This window comes from Falco naumanni, chromosome 3 (assembly GCF_017639655.2).
Source record: "Falco naumanni isolate bFalNau1 chromosome 3, bFalNau1.pat, whole genome shotgun sequence".
NCBI lineage: Eukaryota > Metazoa > Chordata > Aves > Falconiformes > Falconidae > Falco > Falco naumanni.
In genome coordinates this window covers 77244158-77266732 of record NC_054056.1, presented here as the reverse complement: position 1 = coordinate 77266732, position 22575 = coordinate 77244158, and the positions used below count along the sequence as shown (strand labels likewise).

General features: G+C 39.5%; 1 protein-coding gene across 1 annotated transcript; it reads left to right on the top strand.

Annotated features, from left to right (window-relative positions):
* The first annotated feature begins 5174 nt into the window (after nt 1–5174).
* Nucleotides 5175–22515, top strand: TTPA (alpha tocopherol transfer protein). Its single transcript, XM_040586493.1, has 5 exons — nt 5175–5418; nt 13474–13627; nt 14833–15026; nt 17598–17708; nt 19653–22515. The coding sequence occupies exons 1-5, from the start codon at nt 5224–5226 to the stop codon at nt 19830–19832; spliced, it is 834 nt and encodes a 277-aa protein (XP_040442427.1). The 5' UTR covers nt 5175–5223; the 3' UTR covers nt 19833–22515.
* The last annotated feature ends 60 nt before the right edge of the window (nt 22516–22575 follow it).

Below are 22575 nucleotides of genomic sequence, written 5' to 3'. Positions count from 1 at the left end.
TTTCTGCATGCACTAACATGCTTATGGTACACTTTGATATGTTTTTTCAGTATTTGCAGATGCCCTTTTCAATGTTAAGTTTTTCTTTACAGGCTTCAGCTTGCAAATGGTTTTACCGTCTCAGAGAATCTATGCTATATATTCCCATGTGAAAAGCACGCAGTAGACCCAACTGCTTTACTCGGAATCTTTAAACCTCTTAACTTTCTGAGGGAGGTGAATGTCTTCAAAGCTTCATAACCTCCACTGAACAAAGTTTACCATGTACTAATTAATTGCCTGGAAATTGCTTTTAGTAGTCTTCACAGTGCCATCTTATTTGCCAAAAATGTTATTTATTTGGGTGTGTTTGTGTGTTCTTTTTTTCTTTTTGACATATTTTAGTGCAGAATTCCAGCACAGGACTCCAAAATGGGCACATTTTGCGAGTGCAGTCAGCACCCAACTCCCTGGCTAGTAAAACTCCATTTAAAGTCATCTTCCCAGGCAAAAATCTGTTAAGTCGATGCACTGGATACTTCTTCTATGCCAATACTTCTATGCTTGTATTCATTACCCAGCATATCCTGCTGCATATCATAAAGAAGACTAGAAAGCTGACAGGATGAAGAAGTTGCAGACTGGAATCAAGTGCAGTACAAGGCAGCAAAGAACCACACCTTGAAACAACACACTTTGATTGAGTACTTGGCATTAAAGGTACAGGAAAGGGCAATGTGCTACAGCAAATCATAACCCATAGACCACTGCTGCTGCAACTACACTACAGGCAGTAATGATATGCTGGAATGCAGGCAGGAAAGACAAGGCATGTGAATGCACAAATATTCACCCTATCGATTCTGCTTGTTGATTTTGTTCCCAGCTTTTCACTGGCTGTCAGCCCCAGCAACCTGAGCTAGCATCTTTTATCACTTGTATGCTTATACAGTGGAAATGTTGACAAGCTGCAAAAGCAGCAAAAAATTGTGAGCAGAGGTCCCAGGGAGGGACACTACAGCCAGCCAGACCAAACAGATGGTCACAGACAGAAGTTGTGAAACACACAGATGCAAGGAATAACAAGAAGTTTGATGAAGGGCTGTTGTGTTTTCTGCTTTGGGTGGTTTTTTGGCTCCTTACCACCACCAGTTTACAGAAGCTCTTCAATGAAAACCCAGTGAAATCAGTTAGATAAGTTTCAATTGAAAATCAGTGATAGGTGGAAAACTGTGAATGATGAAATTAAAGCCTGAAGTATTTAATTAAATATACAGCCAATGGGTAAATCCTTCCCCTTATATATATGGGCACAGTTTCATTTGAAAGGAGGAAGAGATGAGGTTTAAGGAACATACACAAGTCTTTCCTCTCTTTAAACATATATAGTGTGATGCATATTCTCCCAGCCATGTGTCAGGGCTGGATCTAGCTAGCCTTTACTGCTTCCATAACATGCCCAGACATTGAGGGGATACCCATAAATCTGGCAGTAAATAAACTATCACTTCTGCAAATGGTATGGTGCAGATGATTCATACTCTTGCTACAGCAAGAGAGCAGGATCAAAGTCTTTCCCCTTCATCACGCACTCAGTCCTTTAGTTACCCTGCCAGTTCCTGATCATAAATGTTTTTCATCATCTCTTCACACATCAAGGATTACAGTGTCTTAAAAAGCAGAATAAACCAGCTTAAATTTAAATAGAAGCTTGGGCTGTACTTATACTACACTTTTTTTTCTTTTTTTTAATATTTTTACACCAAGAAAGTTTTTCAAATCATCTATTGTGCTGCAAAATGAAAGACAAATTCTCTGCCATATACCTATCATCAACTATCTGCTGAGATTGCTAAATTATATGATAAAGAGTTTTAAAGGCTATTGCTAAATTGCTGAGTTACCAACCAACCCGGCTTTTAGATCTAGTACAACAGAAAAACATTTGCTAAAGTTTTGAACAATGCTATCAGCACCAGTGAGTAGATAGACAAAAAGAAGGATGTGTCATGGAGAAATTCAGACAAAAATCAGAAATAATTTACTGCAACAAGCAGACCTGTTAGAACTTGGGGGTTTAGTTGTGCTGAAAGGCTGACATCTTCAGCACTGCTATCCTACTATACAGTATTGATTCAGAGAAGGATGACAACTATTATACACTTTTTCTTTTTTCTGCACAAAATAGTCAACCTTTAGACACAGTTATGGGTTCTCAATTTAATTTTGCTTAGCTTGAAAGATTTCTTTCTTCCACAGTAATATTCCAAAGTACTTTATGTGAACAGATTCCCATGACAAACTGGGGGTCCCACTGATCTGACTGCTTTGGATTTCACTGGAAGCTTGCATTTGTACATGGATTTGCTTGTACAGGACTGTGGGGTTTTTTTACCCATACAGAATAAATACCAGAATGATAAATAATATTTTTCCATGTGACATGCAGTTTTGTGTCACTCTAGTTAATAAATGGTAACATAATTCTTCCCAGGTGCCTATGACACTAGAATATGTGATAAGCTTGAAGTATAAATACTTAACTTACATTTTGTGGTAGAGTAGGGTTACTTTGGTTTAGCTGGTGTATGCTTCTTTGAGAAGGGCAAGAGGAAAAAGCAAGCCACCTGGCACCCTGTAAAACAACTCTTCCAATTGTTGTCTTGATTTCCTGACTCATACCTCTGCATTTACACTTTTGAAATACGTGAATTCTTGGGAAAAAATCAAAGACCTGAAAATCAAATATTCCATGATGGCTTTCTCTGCACAAGTTTAAGGAAGTGAACTAGAACTTAATTTATAGACATGCTGATTACCTGCTATCCTCAGTGACTGAAATTAAGTGTTCAGCAGCTATGAAAGTTGAATCTTGATCCTATTGAAATTTGGGTACTAATGCTAGCTTAAATGTGTGTGCATGAAAGACAAGGTCCTTCTATTTATCCATATAATTCACAGAAAAAACTACTGTAGAGTTGAAACTTGAAAAACTTAAGTGTCCTGTAAAAGAAAGGAGCTCGGGTACGTGTATATTTTACAGTCAATCTAAGATAGTTGCCTACATAGCTCTTCAACACTTGCCACGGAAGTCCTGTTTAAGTATAATGTGGGTTTCAACAGATGTAAATCTTCTTCTGGAGTGCAAATTCCAGCTATCTGGGAAAAGTCTGTTTATCACAGGAATACACCAAAAGGGAGCATCTAAAGAGATAGTTCCACAGTTTCAAGTCTTTGTTGTAGCAGTAAATATCATAGTTCAAGGACACAAACAAGGCAAAGTTTACAAACAGGCATATTTTATTTAGACACAGCTTTCAGACACTTGAGCTCTTTTGCAGCTGTAACTAAACAAAAATAAACCCCTATACCTACAGGCCTCATCTTGCAGCAGGTCATAATTACTCTGGTGAAGGGTCAAGTCTTCAACATGTTGGCTCCTCTGCATGAAACCCTGTCAGAGATAGGAGCTTTCATTAGTGTTACAAATACAGTCTCACTTGTGGAATTTTTATAGAAACCTTAAATTTACAGATATTTTTGCGACTTTTTCTTGAGGGGAATCACTGAACCCCCTAGTAAAACTAACTTTAGCCAAATATGAAGCCAAAATCGCAATCCAGATTTTGTAGAAAAGGTAGTTAAAAGCTATGAGTTGCTCAGCTGAAAGGTGTAATAAAAAGCATCTGTATTTTTTCAGCCTTTTTGTTTTTTACAAGCAATACCCTAAGTTATAAGAACACTGAGATGGCAGAACTAAGTGCTCAAAAATTAGGAAGTGGTGTTTCAAAGCACTGTATGACCTTACTGTCATATCCCGTTGTTTTTGCCCTGCCACCCATCATTGGGTTAACACATTTGCGTGCCATTTTTCCCGTGGAGGCTCTGTCCAGCTCTGCCCAGAAACAAAAGGTTTAGCACGACCTGCTGTTACTGCCCTCTCCACTTCTGTTCTCTTTGTTTCTCCTTTTATTTCCAGCTTGTGGCTTCTTCTTGATCTAGGGCAGATCCATACTTCCTTACACCTCCCTGCCATCCCACATGTCCACCTCTACATACTCTTGACTGCCACACCCGTTTCCCAGTTTTTACCCTTTGCTGCAACACTTGCCCCCTGCAAGGTTATCTTTCTATCTTTCCTGTTCAGTCCTTTGAGTTCCTGCTTTAATCTCTTTCTTTTTGGCAAGATCATTCACATTCCTCCACTTTTTACCTCCCTGCATTTAGTTAGGCAGATTTTTTTTTTCTTTTTTACCTTCATAAAGCTGAGGGGGATACCTGTAGACATTTCAGCAGTATGTGAGAGTACACGACATGGCTCGATATGACCGAAATGCCAATCAAAAAGCAAGTATTAAGCATACATGTGGAAAGCCAGAGAAGGGGAAGATAACCTGGAAAAAAGTGTTGTAAATTTTTAATAGACCTAAGTATGCCTTACAAATTGCATGTTTGCAATTTGTTGTAAGGCTTTTAGGTGAGGTAGGCCAGAGAGATCTCAAGGGAAACCTCATCAAAGGAAGTGGTTGTAATAAAAAAATCCTAACAGCCTCATTGAACTCTGCACCTTCAATAACTGAACTCACTGCTGGGCAGCAAAGCTGGACTGAGGCTGAATTCGGTTTTGCCATCCTTTTTCCAGGCAGAGCAGATATATTTCGATTGCTGCGTGCGCATGTAACCGTCAGGTGCTCCTGTCCCACCAGCACCCATCTCTGCCCAGCAGCCGCAAGGAGGTTGCAGGTTTTTGCCACCGAGTACTTGAAGATGGGTTATTTTCGCCTGAAGGGCAGCCCACCAGCCCCAGCGGCCTCCGGGAGGACCAGGAGCTGCCTGCGGCAGGCGGCGCGGCCCCCCCTGTCCCCGCCGCCCCCCCCCACCCGCCCCCCGGGCCCAGCGCCGTAGGGTCTCCCTCTCCCCCCGCCGAGCAGCGGGCACAGCTCCTTTTTGGAGGTGCAAGCCAAGGACACGAGATGGGCTTAAGGCACAGAATCCTAAAAAATGGTCAAACTCCGTAGCATGAAAGTGAGAAAACGGTCCCAAAAGATCAACCGTCGCGGCCGGACCGGCGGGGGACGGGGCACACCTGCCTCCTCCCCTTTGCCCCTTCGGGCCGGGAGGGTGCTCAGGGGTTAAGCCCCGCCGGGGGCGGAGGCAGCCCGGCCCGGCTCCGCCGCCGATCGCTTTCCAATGGGACCGGCGGGGCTGAGCGCGGCCGCCGCCTGGGAGCCGGCGGGCGGCGGGATGTCGCAGGGGCTGCCGGGCGCGGGGCGCCTCAACGACCTGCCCGACCACTCGCCGCGGGTGCGCAGCGCCGTCGCCGAGCTGCGGCGGCGGGCGGAGGCTGAGCCCGGCCAGCGCTGGCTGCAGCCCCTCACCGACTCCTTCCTGGTGAGGTTCCTGCGTGCCCGAGACTTCCACCTGGAGCTGGCCTGGAGGGTAAGGAGGGCCGGGGGAGCGGGAAGGGGCTGGGGGGGCTCCTGCCGTCCGCTGAGCGTGAGGGGGGGCGGCGGCTTCGCCTCTTGCCCGGGGAGCCCCCGCGGCGGCCACCAGCCGGCCGGCCTCGGCCCGGGGGCGCCCCAGCCGCCCGCTGGCGGGACGGGGCCCCGCAGGCCCACCATGCCTCGCACCCCCGGCCCCGCCGCCGGTGGCCCGCGGGTGTGCCGGGGCGGGAAGGCGGCGGGAAGGCCGGGGGTCTTGCGGCGGACGAGGGGGTTATTGCCGGCCCCGAGCGGAGTCAGTGTGGCGGGTCGGGTGGGCGCTTGGGTGGGCCGAGGCTCAGCGGGCCGTTTCGGGGTGTAAGTGCCCGTCACGCGTGTCTTCAGCGTGGCAGAGCGGTGTAGATGTGCGGTGTGGGGGCTGGCTTTGTGCGGCCTCGGTGAGGTAACGTGGAGGTTACGGTAAGTGCGGGACAGTCGCATAATGTAGAGGTTACGGCCAGTGTGATAAGGTCGCAACTCCGATCAGGAAACAGTATCCTTTAAATGACATCCTTGTCAGGCTCAGGTTACTGGTTACTAGTAATGATACTAGTTTCATTGCAGATTTATAATTATTCTGACATAAAGCTATGAGTAAAAACTTATTTTCCCATGGAGTTTTGTCATTTACAACGCTCCTTTTGGGCTTTGGTAAGTTTTGGTACTTTCCTGGCCGTTTGTATGGCTTTTTGCCATGCAGACAACACGTGCACTTTTAATATCCCAAAGTACAAGCTGTTATTGATTGTTCCTTTTTTTACAGGAAGATTGACAACCACTGACCCTTCTGAACAGAAAGTGTTTCCAAATCTTCCCAGGGCAAAAACATTTCCTCACTTGTGCCAACTGGAAGCTGTGTTTCAGTGGAATTTGATGTTGATGACATAGCATTGCCCAACAGACCTCACCTTTTAATTTCTGACTTCTCTGTACTGTAGAACAGTTTAAACTTTTTCCAAGTTTAGTCACCATAAGAGAAGATTATTTGCATATGGATATATTGCGGGATCAGGGTAGCTAAAAAAGAATGTGAGAAATCGAATTAAGCCCTTAATCATAAATAGCTTTAAAAATTTTATTGTGCATTCTTTTCATTTGGCGCATGACGCTTGCATCATAGCTTTAAACCTTTCCTCCTCATTAGAAGAACTAGTAAGTCAAGTCAGATTTCTCTGGATATTTACAGGTCTTATGTTTGCTTGAAGTTAATGAGATTGTTTGTATCGGAGCTGTGCACTAACAATTGTAGGACCATGCCTTTTTTTCTTTCCCAACAAAAGACATTTTGTTTTCATGTATTTCATGGTTCCAAAAAGTAGGGCTTAATGTGAGGACAGTATGCGCTCCTAAATATCCACTTCTAATTGTGTTGCAGTTGGTTGTTATTGATAATCCTGTAGCTAGGACAGTGGCACTTTAGAATTTGGCCGGTATGTTTCTGCACTTTCTTGTTATTAATTGTGAGACATTGTAGCTGGGACTAATCTTCAAGAGTGTGGAATCCAGGCTAAGTTTATGGATGGGAGTCTATGAAGTAGCAAATTTCCTATAGTCATCTTGAGAATCAGCCCTCTGTGACTGGGGACCTGCTTTGGAAAAACAAGGTCTGTTTAGAATCTCTTCAGAATTTCTGGCTCTCCACAGGCTGCTAAGTTTCTAAATTTCTTGTTTGGACCCTTTGAATTAGTAGATTCTGATGTTCAAAACCCACCTGTGTTTAATCTTTCCATCTAGAATTTCAGGTCTTCAAATCCTGTAGCTACTTGTACTTAATCTTTTATCTTAATATTCATATTTCATAATAATACACTGATTTCTAGGTTACTTCTGTTACAGCATGGGAAGCAATTTTTTTTTTTTTTTTTTTTTTTTTTTTAAGGAATGTGTTTATCTGCAATTGGTATATTAAGGCCCAAGAGAATTATTGTGCAAAACTCTGTGCTGGTCATGTATATTCATCTAACCCAAGTCTGACCACATGCAGAGGTTATGTTAATACTTCATCCTAGACAGGGCCCTCCTGCCATCAGTCCAGACAGTGGCTGCTTGCTTCTGTCCTGGCTTGATGTTGCCTCTCAGTTTGGAGTTCAGGCTGATACAGTCCCTTTTTGCCCACTGGGCTCCTGTGTACTACTGGACGGTACTTGTAGAGCAGCTAAGGGATGATCAAAATTTGTTGCTCTGTCAATGCTTACAACAAAAGGTCATCAGGTATCTTTCTTAGTATGGGCTTATACTTAGCCTTAAATATGAATAAGAGTCTGGCAACTGACCAGACTGCTTATTGATATGTTCGTGGTTAATATTTGACACAGATTTATCTGATTTCAATTTATCAACATCTGGAAATGCTTCAGAAAATAATAATCAGGTAGATTGTGGCAAGACATTCAATTTATGAATCTTATATGATGACTTATTCCAACAGGAATGTTTTACATTTTTCCAGTGACAATTCTGGACTTGCTTTCAAGTACTGATGTATTGATGTATATCATGCGAAGAAAATCCACCACTGAAACAGGTAGCTAGCACTGAAGAGCTTAAAGAAGAGCTAAAAATGTCTGTAATTTTTTTAGAGCCAATGATTATTCATTCAAGCTCAGTAACAAACTATTCTCAAGTTAGAAGATAATTCTTTTAATGCATTTTGAATCACAGGAAGGATTAAACTTGGCCCAGTGCCTTGTCTTAGAAAGTGGCTAGAGATGTATGCATGAATCCGAGCCACTTACATACAGGCTGCAGAAGAAGAGATGAAGTTAAGCGGGTAGATTCCATGAAAGGATTTCAAATGCATGAATGTTAATTAGTAAGAAAGTGTTAAGTCAGTCTACAAGAAATACTGGCAGAGGTTTGTCTTTAGAAATGAACAGAAAATTCTTTGACACAGACTAACAATAACTTTCAAACACCATCACAAACCTTCAATAGGTAAATAAGAAATTTTTCTTGTCTTGTGAGACTTCTAGGCAATTCTTACCTGCCTACCAAAAATTAACACTCAGAAGGAACAGTGGTGGTATATCATTACAGCATCTTTTGTGCTTTTGTGATCTCTGTTAGCGATACAGATATGGATGAGATGCTAGTGTTGCAAAAGATTTCAGTCTGGATATAAATTTGTGCCCAAGCTGAGCATGTTATTTGCTCATGAATTTGTGAAGATACACCTACTTACTAGATATTCTGTAAATGGAGAAGCAGGACAATGGGTCTCCAAAAGCCATGTGTTTATATATCCCTTTTCTAATGTACCAGCTATGTGTTTATGTTTGATTTCACTGTTGCAATCAAAACCACTGTCGCTCGGATTCAGTAGTGACACGTGAAATCTGGAGAACGAGCATCTCCTTTCCTCCGTAAATCTTTTTGCCTAGTGCATTTTATTATGTCCTTGCATTACATCCCACAACTCTTGTATAATACTAATTCTCAGGGACTTGGGGATACTGTCCTTTCGTACTTGAAGTAGGTTATACTCTGGGGAAAAGAATGAAAATCTTTAAATTCAGTAAAAATGCCACATTGAAACTCTATGCCAAGAGTTGTGTTCCTAGCATACGACTTAGACTTTTTGTAAGCATTGTTTTTATGGCACTCAAACCGGTCTAAATATCTAGGATCCTTTCAGGAGTTCTGGTTGCTACAAGGGTATATAGGCAGACTGTGTCTTTGCTCTGCATTTCATTTAAGGAGGAATCAAGGCTTCCTGATGTGTTGTACTGCAGGTAAGTTGCTGAGAATAACTGTGCTGTACAAGAAGGATTGTTTTCCATAATGTCAAACATACGTCTGAGTCTGGGGCATTATCTCTGAGGTCCTTCACATCATTCAAATATAAATACCAAGTTTAAATCAGGTACTTGGCTGCTTTTCTTCCATCAATCCAGAGGGGTTCCTCAACAAGGATGGAAGAGCCCCTGTTAGGCTCTGTGGGCTGACTGTTAAGGAAATAAAAATGAATCGGCCAGTCTTCCCTTTGTGCTAAGCCAAATGTCTCAACTTAGGCATGTGCCAGCCCTCTCCCAACTGGCAATGGAATAATGTATGTGAAATGGGGAAAGTTCTGTGTCTCTATAAAAATACTTTAAATTCTTTGTCTGTGTATACCATGTGTTTAAATTCTGTGTGTAGCTATATGCACACACACACACACACACACACATATATATATGCAGAAAAGTGTGTGTTTACATATGTATGTTTATATTCTAAAGTTTGAGCTATTGGTTTATCCTCCAAATATTGCCAACAGAAAACATTTTTTTCCTAAACATCATGTGCATTGGTACAACTGCTGACACAGTAGGGGCCTAATTCTGGCTAGCATCCTTGTTAATATGAATATATAGTTATTAATCAAGAAAAAATAATTAATTTACATATAAAAATACATTGGTTTGTGACAAGCGTGTTGTTCTCTAGTTCTTCTTATTCTAAGTAAAGTACTAGGTTTACCTTTCTTTGTTTTGTAGCACATGAATCTTGGATTAATCAGTAACTTTATCATCTCTGATGTTCAGAAATCTGGAACTGTCTGCAACAGACCTCAGGATAAAACCCTCTTAATTAATGCTAAACTCCAAACTCTGGAGTTTTTCATTCAGCTTTCCCCATTTATCAAGTTACCTTGCATTTATTTTCAGATGCTGAGCAGATGCTAAGTAGGTTATTCGTTTTGTAAACACAGATAATTATACATTGAGAAGTGTTATAACTACATGAGCCACCTTTTATACTAGGTAATGAATGCTCCTGGTTTTCCTGATACTAGATTGCTTCATCTTCTGTATCCAGACTGATTGTTATATATAATATTTATGGTTTTCCTTGCTGTCTTTACTAGAAAAAAACCACAGGCCCATTTTTTTTTTTTTAATATTTCACATGAATTTCTGTATTTACACAACATTAAACTAGAAATTTTCAAAATAAATCTGGAAGTACCCACTACTAGTTTTTGAATTCCATTATGGATCTGCGGATTACTCATGGAACTAGCTGTGTCAGGCTTCAGATGTTGTGAATAAATCATTGAATCAGTAAATAATTTCAGGTAATTAATTTTCAAAGTCTGAAAACTCTTCAGCACTTTATGGCTGTCTGGCCAAGGGATGTATGTTTGGAGCTTAGCCATGTTATATGTCTAAAAGATATACAGCTTGCCCATGTCATGGAAGGTATCGGAAAACTCCAACCATATGTTTACTCCTTAATGGACTCACTAGTGGGTAAACAGTGTCTTCCATAAGGACCTTGTGTGTGTCACAAGCTGTGAACACCATTCCCTTTCTCCTAAGATCTAGAGCTTAAATCCTTGTTGTTTCCAACTTGGAAAAATTAATATTCATGAAAACTAACTGTACTGACAAGATAGGATTTTTCAGGGTATTCAATGAATTTATCATTTTTACTCTTATCTTGGTTTTGTCAGGCAGCTCTTCAGAGATGTATAAAGTATGTATGTAATTGTTAATTGGGTTCATTAAGTTGTGGTACCACAGGTTTTAGAAGAACAGGGAGAAATGACAAAGCTACAGATGCTGTATAGTTGTTTTGAGGGTGTTTGTGTATGTTGCTGGTATTTAAGTGTCTGTTGGGAAGACCAAAGACAAGAATGTAGTATGTTGACAGTGCTGCCTGGTTGGCACAAAGTGGTTGGGATTGCTCAAACAGTGCCCTTTGTAGAGAGTCAAGCACCAGGAGTGAGATAATCAGAGTACCTCATCAGGCCTGTCTTTGCAATTATAGTGAATTTCTGTTCCACAAATTAACTTACTTTCCCTACTCCCTCCCCCAGCCTTTTTTGTTTGCTTGTTTTCAAGTTAGCCTAGACTATAATTGGCTTAATGCAGTCAAAAGGCTTCTAGTAAAATTCTCCTAATGAGTAAAAGTTTGTTTCTACAGTGTATGGTTTAGGTTGAGGCTTTTATCAACTTTCTCATTGCCAAATCAGATGGGACTTCAACATGGCAAATGAACTCTGAATGAAAAAATAAATACAATACGTATTTATAGGTGCTATTTCTGTGAAGGTTATAGCTAATTTCTGATCAGTGTGTCATTTAACTGTAAGTAAATTCTGCTGACAAACAATAATGCCTTATAAAAAGTTTCCTCATGACAATTTGAGAGACCTTCAAAACAATTCAAGACCTTCAACTGAGCAGAAAAGCCTTAAGCTGAAGAAGTAGTATATGATTATGTACAATGATAAAAGAAACTTGAAAGTAGAGGGAAGGGTAAGAAATAAGACTAGTTATCTAATACAAGCATGCCATGAGGTACAGGATGGTGAGTCTCGGGTGTCCCTCTTAAAGAGTCTGTAGGTAAGCATCAGTGTAGCTAATGCTGTGATGTTCCAAGGGATGAATTCAGTATCTGAGAAGATAGATCTGAGAACAACTGAGGTTCTTTCTGACCGTTCTTTCTATTAAAATGGTGAATAAAATTATACTTGCATAGATCAAAGAAATTTGTAATGTGTTTAATGTTGTGTTTTATTAGTTGGAGCTGACAGTTCTTTTAACAATAACATTTCAGTTGTGAAATATGCAGTGATTGAGAAATGAATAAAAATTGGTTTCTCAATACAGATCAATAGAAATAAAAGACTGTTGGTTAATGCTTTCATTGTGGTGAACACATTTAATTTGTGAAACTGCTAAGATCAGTTGACTTTACTGTTTGAAATACAGTAACAATTTTAAAGGCTAGCCTGTGCCTGCTACCTTTAAGATTTAAGTCTACATTTCAGTTTGTTGTGAAACAAGTTACTGAAAAATTCTGAGTCTTTTAGCTTCTTCAAAGGTCTCAGGTTAGAAGTCTAAACTGTAGCTGTTTAGGAAATTTTAATACAAAATCTAAATTACTTGCCATAGCTATTCCTCTACCCTCCAGAATCAGTGCTAGAGAACTTAGCATGGGTGATATAGCAGAGGCAGAATTTAGTTTAATCAAAAGGAAGCTTTTTAGAAGCGAGTCTTGCATAGCTTCCCACTTACCTATTCAAAATATCTTAAACAGTTTTTAGTAGCAGGGCATAGCAGTTCATTTTCCCTACCACCACTTCATTAATATTAAAGGAAAACCAGCAATTTTAGACTTGGAAATTAGAATTACTGATCATCAACTCAGTCAGTCTCTAAGATGACCTTTCACAGTATCACCTGTAATTCCTCTACATAGATGTTACCTCAGAAAGGAACGCCTTTAACTGGCTGTTCCTCAGAGTCAGGCCATGTGCCTTCAACACACAGCTCTTCCAGTGTCTTAGACACACTGGTTTATGATGCTGCCTTTCAGCCTAAGGAACTGGGGTGATCATGTCCTGGATAATGAACAGGATCTCTGTTTTAACAAAACAGGTTCTGGTTATTTCCACTCTTGAGGGAGGGAAACTGACTAATGGGTAACGGACCCACTATATTGTTATATTCCATTTCAGAGGGGTAGGAGGGGCTTTAAAAACGCGCTTTGGATATGCTGATGATCATACCTGTTGTAAATAGTAAACTAGATTTGTTAATGATTGTATGTATGAAATGGGCCTGTACTTTATGGAGGGGAGGGGGCGGGTGGGTGAAGGAGAATGTGTGTCTGTAAAACTTTGGACATCTAAATGCAAAAAATCCTGAATGAATCTGATGCAGTGTCAAACCAAATAACCCTAAAGGTAACTTGAGTAAGAAAACTGGGATTTAGACATATTTTACGTAGAAACAACAGGCTTTTGCTACATATTCCAGTTTTCTTTTCTGACACAAAATGACAACTGCAGTCCATGAACCATTTGACAAGGTTCTGAATTCATCATAACTCGATCACTTATTTGATCCAGTATAGCAACCTTCTGCTTCTAGGAGTGATTTGCTTAAAATGTACAATTAAATTATAGCTAATTTAATGAATTAAACATGACTGTGACCACATGTTGAAAACATATTTTTTTAAGTGTGCTTTTCATAAAATACCTAATGGTTGTCTGACATCCACATTTATTTTTTTCCAGTTATTGAAGAATTACCAGAAATGGAGAATCGAATGCCCAGAAATAAGTGCAGATTTACGACCATCTTCTGTTCTTGGTCTTTTGCATGCTGGCTATCATGGAGTCCTGAGATCAAGGGACCCACACGGAAGCAAAGTTCTAGTATACAGAATTGGTGAGTGACAAAATTGCTTGGACCTGTTTCACACCTGGCTCTGTCACTGATTTTTATTTTTCTTTTTGGGGGGTGGGGGGTGGAGTGGGTGGGGGTGTTTGTATGGGTGCAACGCCAGGGGTTGGCGCAATCAGATAATATCAGAATGTCTTAACTAGAAAGTTAACATATTTAAGTTCCCTGTTAGAGATACCTTTTCATTAATATAAAGGTGAGTTTATTGAGAACAATTACATCATTTGACTTACATATTGATATTGCTAAAGCTGTACAATCCTTTATGAAAAACTTACATTCTTTGTAGTGGAATTGTTGTCTACATCAAAAGAAGTCTTAAAGGTAAAAGCCTAAAGCTTCTAAGAATATGTGTCTATTTGGGTCTGAGTGTCCTAATAATTATGTTTCCATACAAATTTTCAAAGCCATGTGCTAGGACTGTGGTACTCAGGTAGGTGCAGCACAGGGGTAAGAATAGGTCTATACCTAGTCTTGTACCGATGTTCAGTTTAGATGGGAATGAGAAGTTCACTGGATTTTCACTGTTCACACATAGCCAGAGTCCTGTAACAACAATCTGAAGGTCCTTTATTTGTTTGCACTCCCAAAAGTCTTTAAAAAAAAAAGTAGTTAAAAGATCACGTTACCATATTTCTTTGTGCTTGTTTTGGACAGGGACGTTATTTTTGCTAGCTTTCAAATAATTGCTTTATTATCAGCTAGTCTAGTCGAAGGTTGTGCTCTGAAGCTTTCGTCTAGGGTTAAGACTCGTCCCTTGCAATTCTTTGCTCAGGCCTCAGAAAAACAAGTGAGATTCGCCAAATCTTAGCAGAATTACTGTACTGAAGAAAAAGTATATGAATTGATTGGATTGATGATCTGTAATTTCTGCTAGCCTGACTGTTACTGAATTAAGCCGTTCCTGTTAAAACCTCGTACTGGAGGCTACATCCATGGGTGGAACGTTATGTTAGGTGGCATCTACACCCATCTACCATTAGGTGGTACCATCTACAAAGAGAGTGTAAAGGGTGAATGACAGAGCAGGCACACAAAATAACTTCTGTACTGCCAAATTGGTTTATTTCAGGACCTTTGATATTGCTGGTTACTTGTTCCTGAGAAGCACATTAGAAGCAGTAGCAAGCAAAAGTATAGGTTTATGTGATGTTCTCATGGTAATGCAGAGTAATCTATTCACTCTTCAGGACAGTGGGATCCCAAGTTATTTACAGCATACGATGTGTTTCGTGTAAGCCTCATCACATCTGAACTCATTGTAAAGGAGATTGAGACTCAGCGGAATGGAGTCAAGGCTATCTTTGATCTTCAAGGCTGGCGATTTGCTCATGCATTTCAAATCAGTCCAGCAGTGGCCAAGAAAATTGCTGCTGTTCTCACAGTAAGTATCACATGCTGCTTCATTGCTTTAACTCTCAATTTTTCATCTGTTGCAAGCTATAGTAAATTTTCCTTCTGTAGACCTCCTTAGAGTCTATACAGCTTTAAAGAACAAAATCTTAAATCCATTAGGAGTCATAGGTTTTGCTTGGTTTGACTTGAAGTATGTTCTTGTATAGCAGAAAATTACCTTTAACCTCTGATGTTTATAAGAACTCCACTGACCTGTTACAACACAAGAATTTCATGAGCGTAAGTGCCCATGAAGCCCAGTTCTGTAAGGATCTCCGTTCGTTATCCCATTTAATCTCTTCTCTTCCATTTTTTTTTTGGCTTTAACTCAACAGCCAAAGCTTTTTTTCCCTGACACTTAGAGAGGATGAGAAATAGCATGCGCAAAGAGCAGTTAAGAGCAAGACAGTACGAACTTTTTACCAGCATGGATGATGCTACATGATCTTCCAACTGCTACCAACAGAATGTATAATGTTTATGTTCTGCTTGCTTTTTGCCCCCTTAACATGAAGGTTATTTTGTGCATTCACTACTACCTCAATTCCTACTTTTCACAAAGCTTGTGGGTGTTTCATTGTCTAAGACTTGTTCATTGCTGTCAAATTTGGTTGAACTTCGCCAATGGATTTCAGGGGGAAGAACAAGAGAAAAAAAGAAGGGGACAGAGAACAGACAGCCAAGGTTCAGTATAGTCCCATAAACACATTTTCCTTCAGAATTTAGATTGAAAGTCAGCAATAATAAAACTGTTAGCTTGTGATGTGGAAATGAGTGAGGGAGGTGATCTCTTGCTCTGATTTTGTAAGGTTTTGAAGTTCAATCAAAGCGTCAGAACTTACAGCTGTTCTTCCTTTTTGGTATCTGCTGTAGAACATAAGTGAAACCAGTAGGTATTCCCAACTTTCACATCTGGAATAAAATCTTGATGTTCACCTGATTCTGGGCAAGATCTCATGAGAATAGGACTAGTAAGAGTGTTTTAGTTGATTTCTGAGGTAGTAAACAAGTTGCTAGTATTTTTTTCACTTTGAAATAGAGCAGAAAGGAGGTAGAACAGGATTTGCAATTGCATCTAAAGGTTTCAATCCATTATCTCAAGCGAGGAAATTCTCTGAATATGATGTTTCCACCTTGACCTATTTCAGATTTGTTGCATGCTTTTCAGTGCTTATTAATAGCTATTGGGGAAAAAAAAAGAAAAAAGACGACAACAAATTTGTGTGTTTCCAGTGTTCTTTTCTAAGAAGAGAAATAAGTTAAACTCATTTTTTTTTCAGATTCCTTTCATTGCTTTAATTAGGTTCAGGTATTTTGCCAAAAGATTGTCTTAGTGTTGTTCAACATGCTTTTAAGTAAAAATTAAGGAACCTTAGTTTCAACCCTGTGTTTTACTTAAGAAATGTGTCTTGGAAATTACTATCCTGTGTGAAGAAACAGAAGTTAATAGAAAGGAAATATGTACTAAGGAATGGAAAGCATAGTAAGAATAGTAAGTGACATCATCTTGCAAAATCTATTACCCTTGGCAAAACCAAATTGTTTTGTGAAAAACATCACAGTAGACCTTAAGTATACGGTAACACATGGTAATGTACAGTAAACCTACAATCTGATAGTTTTGAAGTCTTTATCATACATTAAAATCTAAAAGGAGTTGCATTTAAGAAATATGTGGGGTTTAGGGTTTTTTTACTTATAGAAGAATGAGAAGCGTACATGAAATTATGTGAGATGAGCTGCTGTACTAGTGGGGAGAATTTTTTGTGAGAAGTAGCACTTATATTAGCAGAAATCCTCTGGTTGCAGAGGTACTATCAGGTTGGATGTGAATGGAAGCTATAATTTCCCCATTGCATAATGCTGTCTTTGAGCACTGCCGTGTTTTCTTTTAACTTTCAAAGGTCTGGGACTTCTAAATGAATCTTGAATGCAGGTAGAAGTATTTCATATTATAAAGGCTGTATATAGCAGATACAATTTTTATTTTCGTTATGACAGTAATCTTTTTGTAAAGCTGAACTTCTGGCTTGGGCAAATTCCCAGTAATTTCAAGGCTTGTCTCTAAATTATAAATATAAATTATTTAACTGAAAGTTAGTAGCTTCAGTGGTTTATATTTATATATATTGGCATATTATCCTTCAGGCTGTGAATCGCCAATGAAAGCACATGGCTAGATAGCTTTTTGGTAAATCAGCAGCAGAATCTCTATTGGGAAGGATTGTACCTCCGAAGAAAGGCTGAGCACAAGCTTTGAATATGTTACTTATGTGCAGTTGGCTGAGGGTTTTCTTGTTTGATTTTCTGTTGTTTAGGTTTTTTTTAATATCCTCTCCTCCTACTGATTTTTTTATTTTTCCTCCTAATGGGATATATATGATTTTTCTAAGTGTTGTTGGGGCAGTGTAAATTAAGAGCACTCCAAAGTGCAGGAACTGGCAAAGTCAGGAGGAATACTCTAACCTATGGACTAGATAGTTTTCACAGACTTGTCCTTAACAATAGAATCTTTCCAATATTTGCTTTTCCTTACACTGTTTTTCACGTATTTTGACAGGATTCCTTTCCTCTAAAAGTTCGAGGTATCCACTTGATTAATGAGCCTTTATTCTTCCACTCAGTCTTCGCTCTAATTAAGCCTTTTCTCACTGAAAAAATAAAGGAACGGGTGAGTGCACACAAATATTTCTTTCTGCCACAAAATCCTTACATGACAGTCTGTAGCACTTCTCTTAGGATCTGGGCACTCCTGAGCACTGAAGAGCATAAATAATTTTTGTGTGTTAGTGCCATAGAGGCCTCCAGAAACTAATTGTAAAGCATTTGCAGTTGTCACTAACATGATGAGAGTTGCAAGTGGTTGCCGTTATCACCACTCTGAAGATAAAAAACACTGTGACACAGAGGGGTTAAATAATTTGCTTGAGATCATACAACAATTCTCATGAAGAACTAGGAAGAAACAGGTCCTGGATCTCCTAGCACTGCCTTTAAATGACAGTGAGAAATTGTTACTGAACAGTGATGATATGCTCCAAGAAGACAACTTTTTAGTTGTGAAAGACCAGCAGGGGCATTTATGCATCAAAAATAGGACAGGCTTAAGTTCAAAAATCTTTTTTCCAAATAGCTTCTTAGTTTTTTTAAATTGTATTGCAGTTTTAAATCTGAAAACCTGTTTGTAGTTGGATGGAAAAGCATGTCAAGTATTCTGGTTTATTGTAGCATAGGAAGAATATTGGACGTTTCAGCATTTCACAGTACCTCCTTTTGTGCCAGCTAACACAGGACTAAGGTACAAATAAGCAGCCCTGCCTATTATTTCCACTCTGAAGCCCCCTTGTTTCAGCGTGTGGATCTTGTGGATTTGCAGTAGCCATTGCACTCCGGGACAGTAAATCCAGTTTTTTCTGGTCACTGTTAACTGTTATTTGGCAGTCCCCTTTTTCTAGCAGTTGTGTTTACATTAGAGAGGTGGCCCTGTACAGTCCCTCACTCTCAAAAGATGATTAAAAAAGGGAGCATGTTCCAGCAGCCTGATACCGTGGCCCTTCTTCTCTCACATTAATACCTGCAACCCCCCCATACACACACCTGATTTGGCTCAGAATGTCTCAGGTTAGAACTGCAAAAGCAGAAAAGAGGGCAGGTGGACATTAAAGGCTTGAAAGAAAACAAACCAGATATCCCAGTTCATGGAATGGAACAGAAGCAGGTTGGTTTGAGTTTACAGGTATGATCTGAAAAAAAAACCCTCTAAGGGCCAGTTCCCCATCCTTCATAGGAATAATTATTATTCACTTAGTATTTTACTTCCTGATGAAATGTTAGAATAAAAGGCAGCCAACTACCTTTTGAGTGCATATTCTTGCACTTTTTCTGTGACAATAATTGCAGAAATTTCTTGTCAAGTGTTAATCAGAGGCGTATGAAAGTGTCTGACTGGAAGCAATGGACAAGTCGTCAAAATAGCTACAATAAAGCAAGGAGAGAAGAACCTGAACTACACTATCACAAGGGTTAAAGTGGAGGAGTAGTCCAGGATCTAATTTCAGCTGGAACTGAAACATAAGGAAGGACTGAGATACAGATTCTTTTGAATATCCATCTTGGCACCTGTCTGAACCTACCTACATACTACATAATGTTGGTTTTAAATACCTGTGACTGGACCAGATAGTAATGGACAGGAGCCGAACACTGTGCTGTTCATGAAAATGACTGAAAAACACGATACCTATCATGACAAGACCAAACTCCAGTCTTCCCGTGCTTTAGCTCACTGTTCGGATGTAGTGTGTACCCTTATCAGTGCTGCTAAACCCGTCTGGAACAAGTGTGTAGTTAGTTTCAGCTGCATAAAATGCAGATCTGGGGTTGTAGTCCGTGCTTCATCAAGCTGCAGATACTGAGCAGGACTGTGAGCTCCTATGGGAAACTCGCTTACGTGGTACTTCCTTCTTCATTTAAGGAGCTCGTTATGGACAAGTACATTTGTTTAGTCAAACCAAGCTGGTGGGTTCAGCTCTTAGGCTGAGTTTCTTTGCTGCTTGTTTGCACTCAGTTCTCTAGCATTCATACCCAATTAAATGCTTTTCATATTTTGTTTTAGGTCTATATGCATGGAACTAACTACATGCAGAGTCTGACCGAACACTTCCCAGCCAGCATTCTCCCACAGGAATATGGGGGGGAGGAAGTCTCCATTGAAGAGTTGGCCAAGGAATGGACTGACTTTATAATGGCGTCTGCAGATTATCTTCAGAGCATTTCTCTGGTTGCCCAGGAATAACCTTGTTACAGTATTATATCAATTCTTGGAACACCTGGAAGTGGAAATTAGTTTAATACGCAATCTTTTGTGTAACGTGAAATTACTGTAAATGAAAGCGGTATGTCTCTGCAGGGCACTGTTAGATTGACTGCACTTTAAACTAACTGGAGTCTTACCAGTGTGTATGACTGAAGAGATTAATGAGTTCTACATATTTGCAGTACTGTTTGTAATTGATTAACTTCTATGCCAAAAAGCTGAGTAGTGTGTTGGATATTAGAGACTGATACTGCTCCTGTTAAGTCTTTGGAGACAACTCATCTGTAGTAATGTAGTTCAGAACCTTATGCTTAGCTCTTGTATCTTGGCTTGTCAAGATAATAGTATACAAAAAGGAACAGGTGAATGGGGTAGACTAGTTTGTTGCAGGAGTATGACTACAAGGCTAATTTGCAAGGGGTGAAAAGAGGCTGCTTTTTAGATTGATTCTCAGGGAAAAAGGCTGTTTTGTCTGTTTGTGTCAAATTGAAAATTAGTGAGCAATAGTGAGACATTTGTGTCGATCTTTGTGCTGCTTTTGCAGCTTCCCTTTTTGTGCTAATTAACGCAGTAATCTTCCAGTTTTATAGAGGAAGACAGGGAAAACATCATGTACCTGTTCTTCAAAGGACAGTATGAATCAGGAGGAGGAACTGGTGAGAGTCAAAACAACCTTGAAAATTCTGATTTTCTTTCTTCAAAGAGATACTGTCTATGGAGAAGCTATGAGCAACTCCAGTTATGGTCACCTTTAATTCCTACTGTAGAGCACTACAGAGGTCAAGAGCTCTTAGCTGTTAGCAGTATCTGTTTTGGAGGGTGAAGTAGATTACCCTTCGTGGATCTGAACTTTAGAAATACCTGTTGCGTGGTTTAAGGGTGCTTGTAGGTCACTTTGGACCTCAGCATAGAAGATGCTGAGTATCTTGATTTTATTTTCAGAAAAGGAGCTGGCAACTTGCCAGTCTGTCTTCTGTTTGGCACTGGAAGAAATTGGTTTTAATTTTTGTTGAGCCCTCTTCTTCATTTCTGTAGGGGTAAGGAAAAAATAATAATCTGTTTATACTTATTGAAAACAATTTGTTGGTTTTTTTAAGGGACATTATTCAGATACAAACACTGCATGTGAAAAAGCTGTCACTCACATTACATAGCAGTATCATCCTGCAATCCCCAGTATTTAATAATCTAAACAATTATTTTACTTTTCACCCAGCTTTTTGTTAAAAACTGTTAATATACCAACTGCTAGAATTCATTTGCCCAGTTTTTAACTCTTGTTTTGTAATAAGCTAAGTGATCTTTGCATAAGCATTATATATTTAAGCATTCCATATGAGTCTTTGTATAAATGAATCCATAACAAATGCTTTGTTTCTAAGGCAGCTAGAAGTGCTAATGTCAGTTATTTTGGGATCTTTAGGACATTGGGATGTTACATGCTTAGGGGAGAGAAATGAGACTATTCTATTAAATCAGAAATGTCTTATGGTAGATGATCATTAATACTGTGTTGTTGCAAAAGCCACTGGAAACTGTTCATTATTAGCAAGGGAAACATCTATGAAAGGCCCACAGAGTACTCGTTGGTTGTAGTTCCTTCTGCTGTGGTACGGTCAATGCCAGGTACAAAGTACTTGCAAAACCGACAGGCATTTAAATTAGTTTTTTTTTCTTTCAATTCCCTCATTTCCTTAAGTGCATTTTTCATTCTTCTCTTTCAGGATGTCTTTGATACGGAGCCTAAATTTAAAGAAATATTTTTTCAGATACATTTTCATATATTCTTGTATTTCATATATCTTTGTTTTTCTCAGATTGAACTATTTTGTAATACAAAGCTCTTTAAATAGAGGAGTCCAGTGAAGCTCTAGTTCTTCACTGTAGGAAAATAAACTAAGTAGTCAGGCATCTGACAACTCTTCAAGTGTGTATCTCGAGCTCCAAATCACTTACAAACTGGAGAACTGAAGCTATTTTCATAATTTTGTGCTCTTCAGTTTTAATCCTTGAATGTAAACCACGTAAAGGATTGAACTGTTTTGCAGCGAATGGGAAAATTTTAAACTTTTCCTATGAAACTGATCTCTCATCGTTGCTGTTTCATGTAGCAGAGATGTCATGTGATTGCATATGTATATGCAGATGGACAGAATGTAGCTTTTTTAAAATCTTCATTGGGACTACACCAGCACTATGAATATGAAGTTCTAAATGTCTTAAAAAATATCCTGAATCTATTATTAAATGATCTTATATTTGCATAACGACAGAGCACTGAGTGCAGTTATTTTTTCATGAACTGTTTATTATTTCTTAATGTTTACATGATATATAGAAGGTGGGAACTGTAACTGCAGTTGCTGCTAATAGTAAGGACACCAGGTAATTAGAACATTTGCATAATTAATGGAGGAGGTATTAATTAGCATGATGAGTGGTGGTATGGCAGCGTTGAGCTGTAGCGTCAACAGAAAAGGTAAAAATCTCCAAGTGCATTGTTCTTTAGGAATATCAAGAGTGCCTCTAAAGAAAGCAAGCTGCTGTTAAATGATGCAACTGTAATTTACTACTGACTGCAAGCACAACGTAATGCACAACGGTTTTTGTAATTTTTTTTATGGATTAACACCATTCTATTAATAAACTTTTTCTAGCGGAACCAGCCCCGCCTGTCGGTGTTTGTGAGACGAGGGTGGCGCTCCCGGGGCGCGGCGAAGGG

Bases quoted from the DNA above. Each gene is read 5' to 3' on its own strand.
- TTPA (XM_040586493.1), top strand. From the start codon at position 5,224: ATGTCGCAGGGGCTGCCGGGCGCGGGGCGCCTCAACGACCTGCCCGAC. The intron at 15,027-17,597 runs GTAAGTATCACA...GTATTTTGACAG, and splicing joins AAATTGCTGCTGTTCTCACA to GATTCCTTTCCTCTAAAAGT. The intron at 17,709-19,652 runs GTGAGTGCACAC...ATTTTGTTTTAG, and splicing joins CTGAAAAAATAAAGGAACGG to GTCTATATGCATGGAACTAA.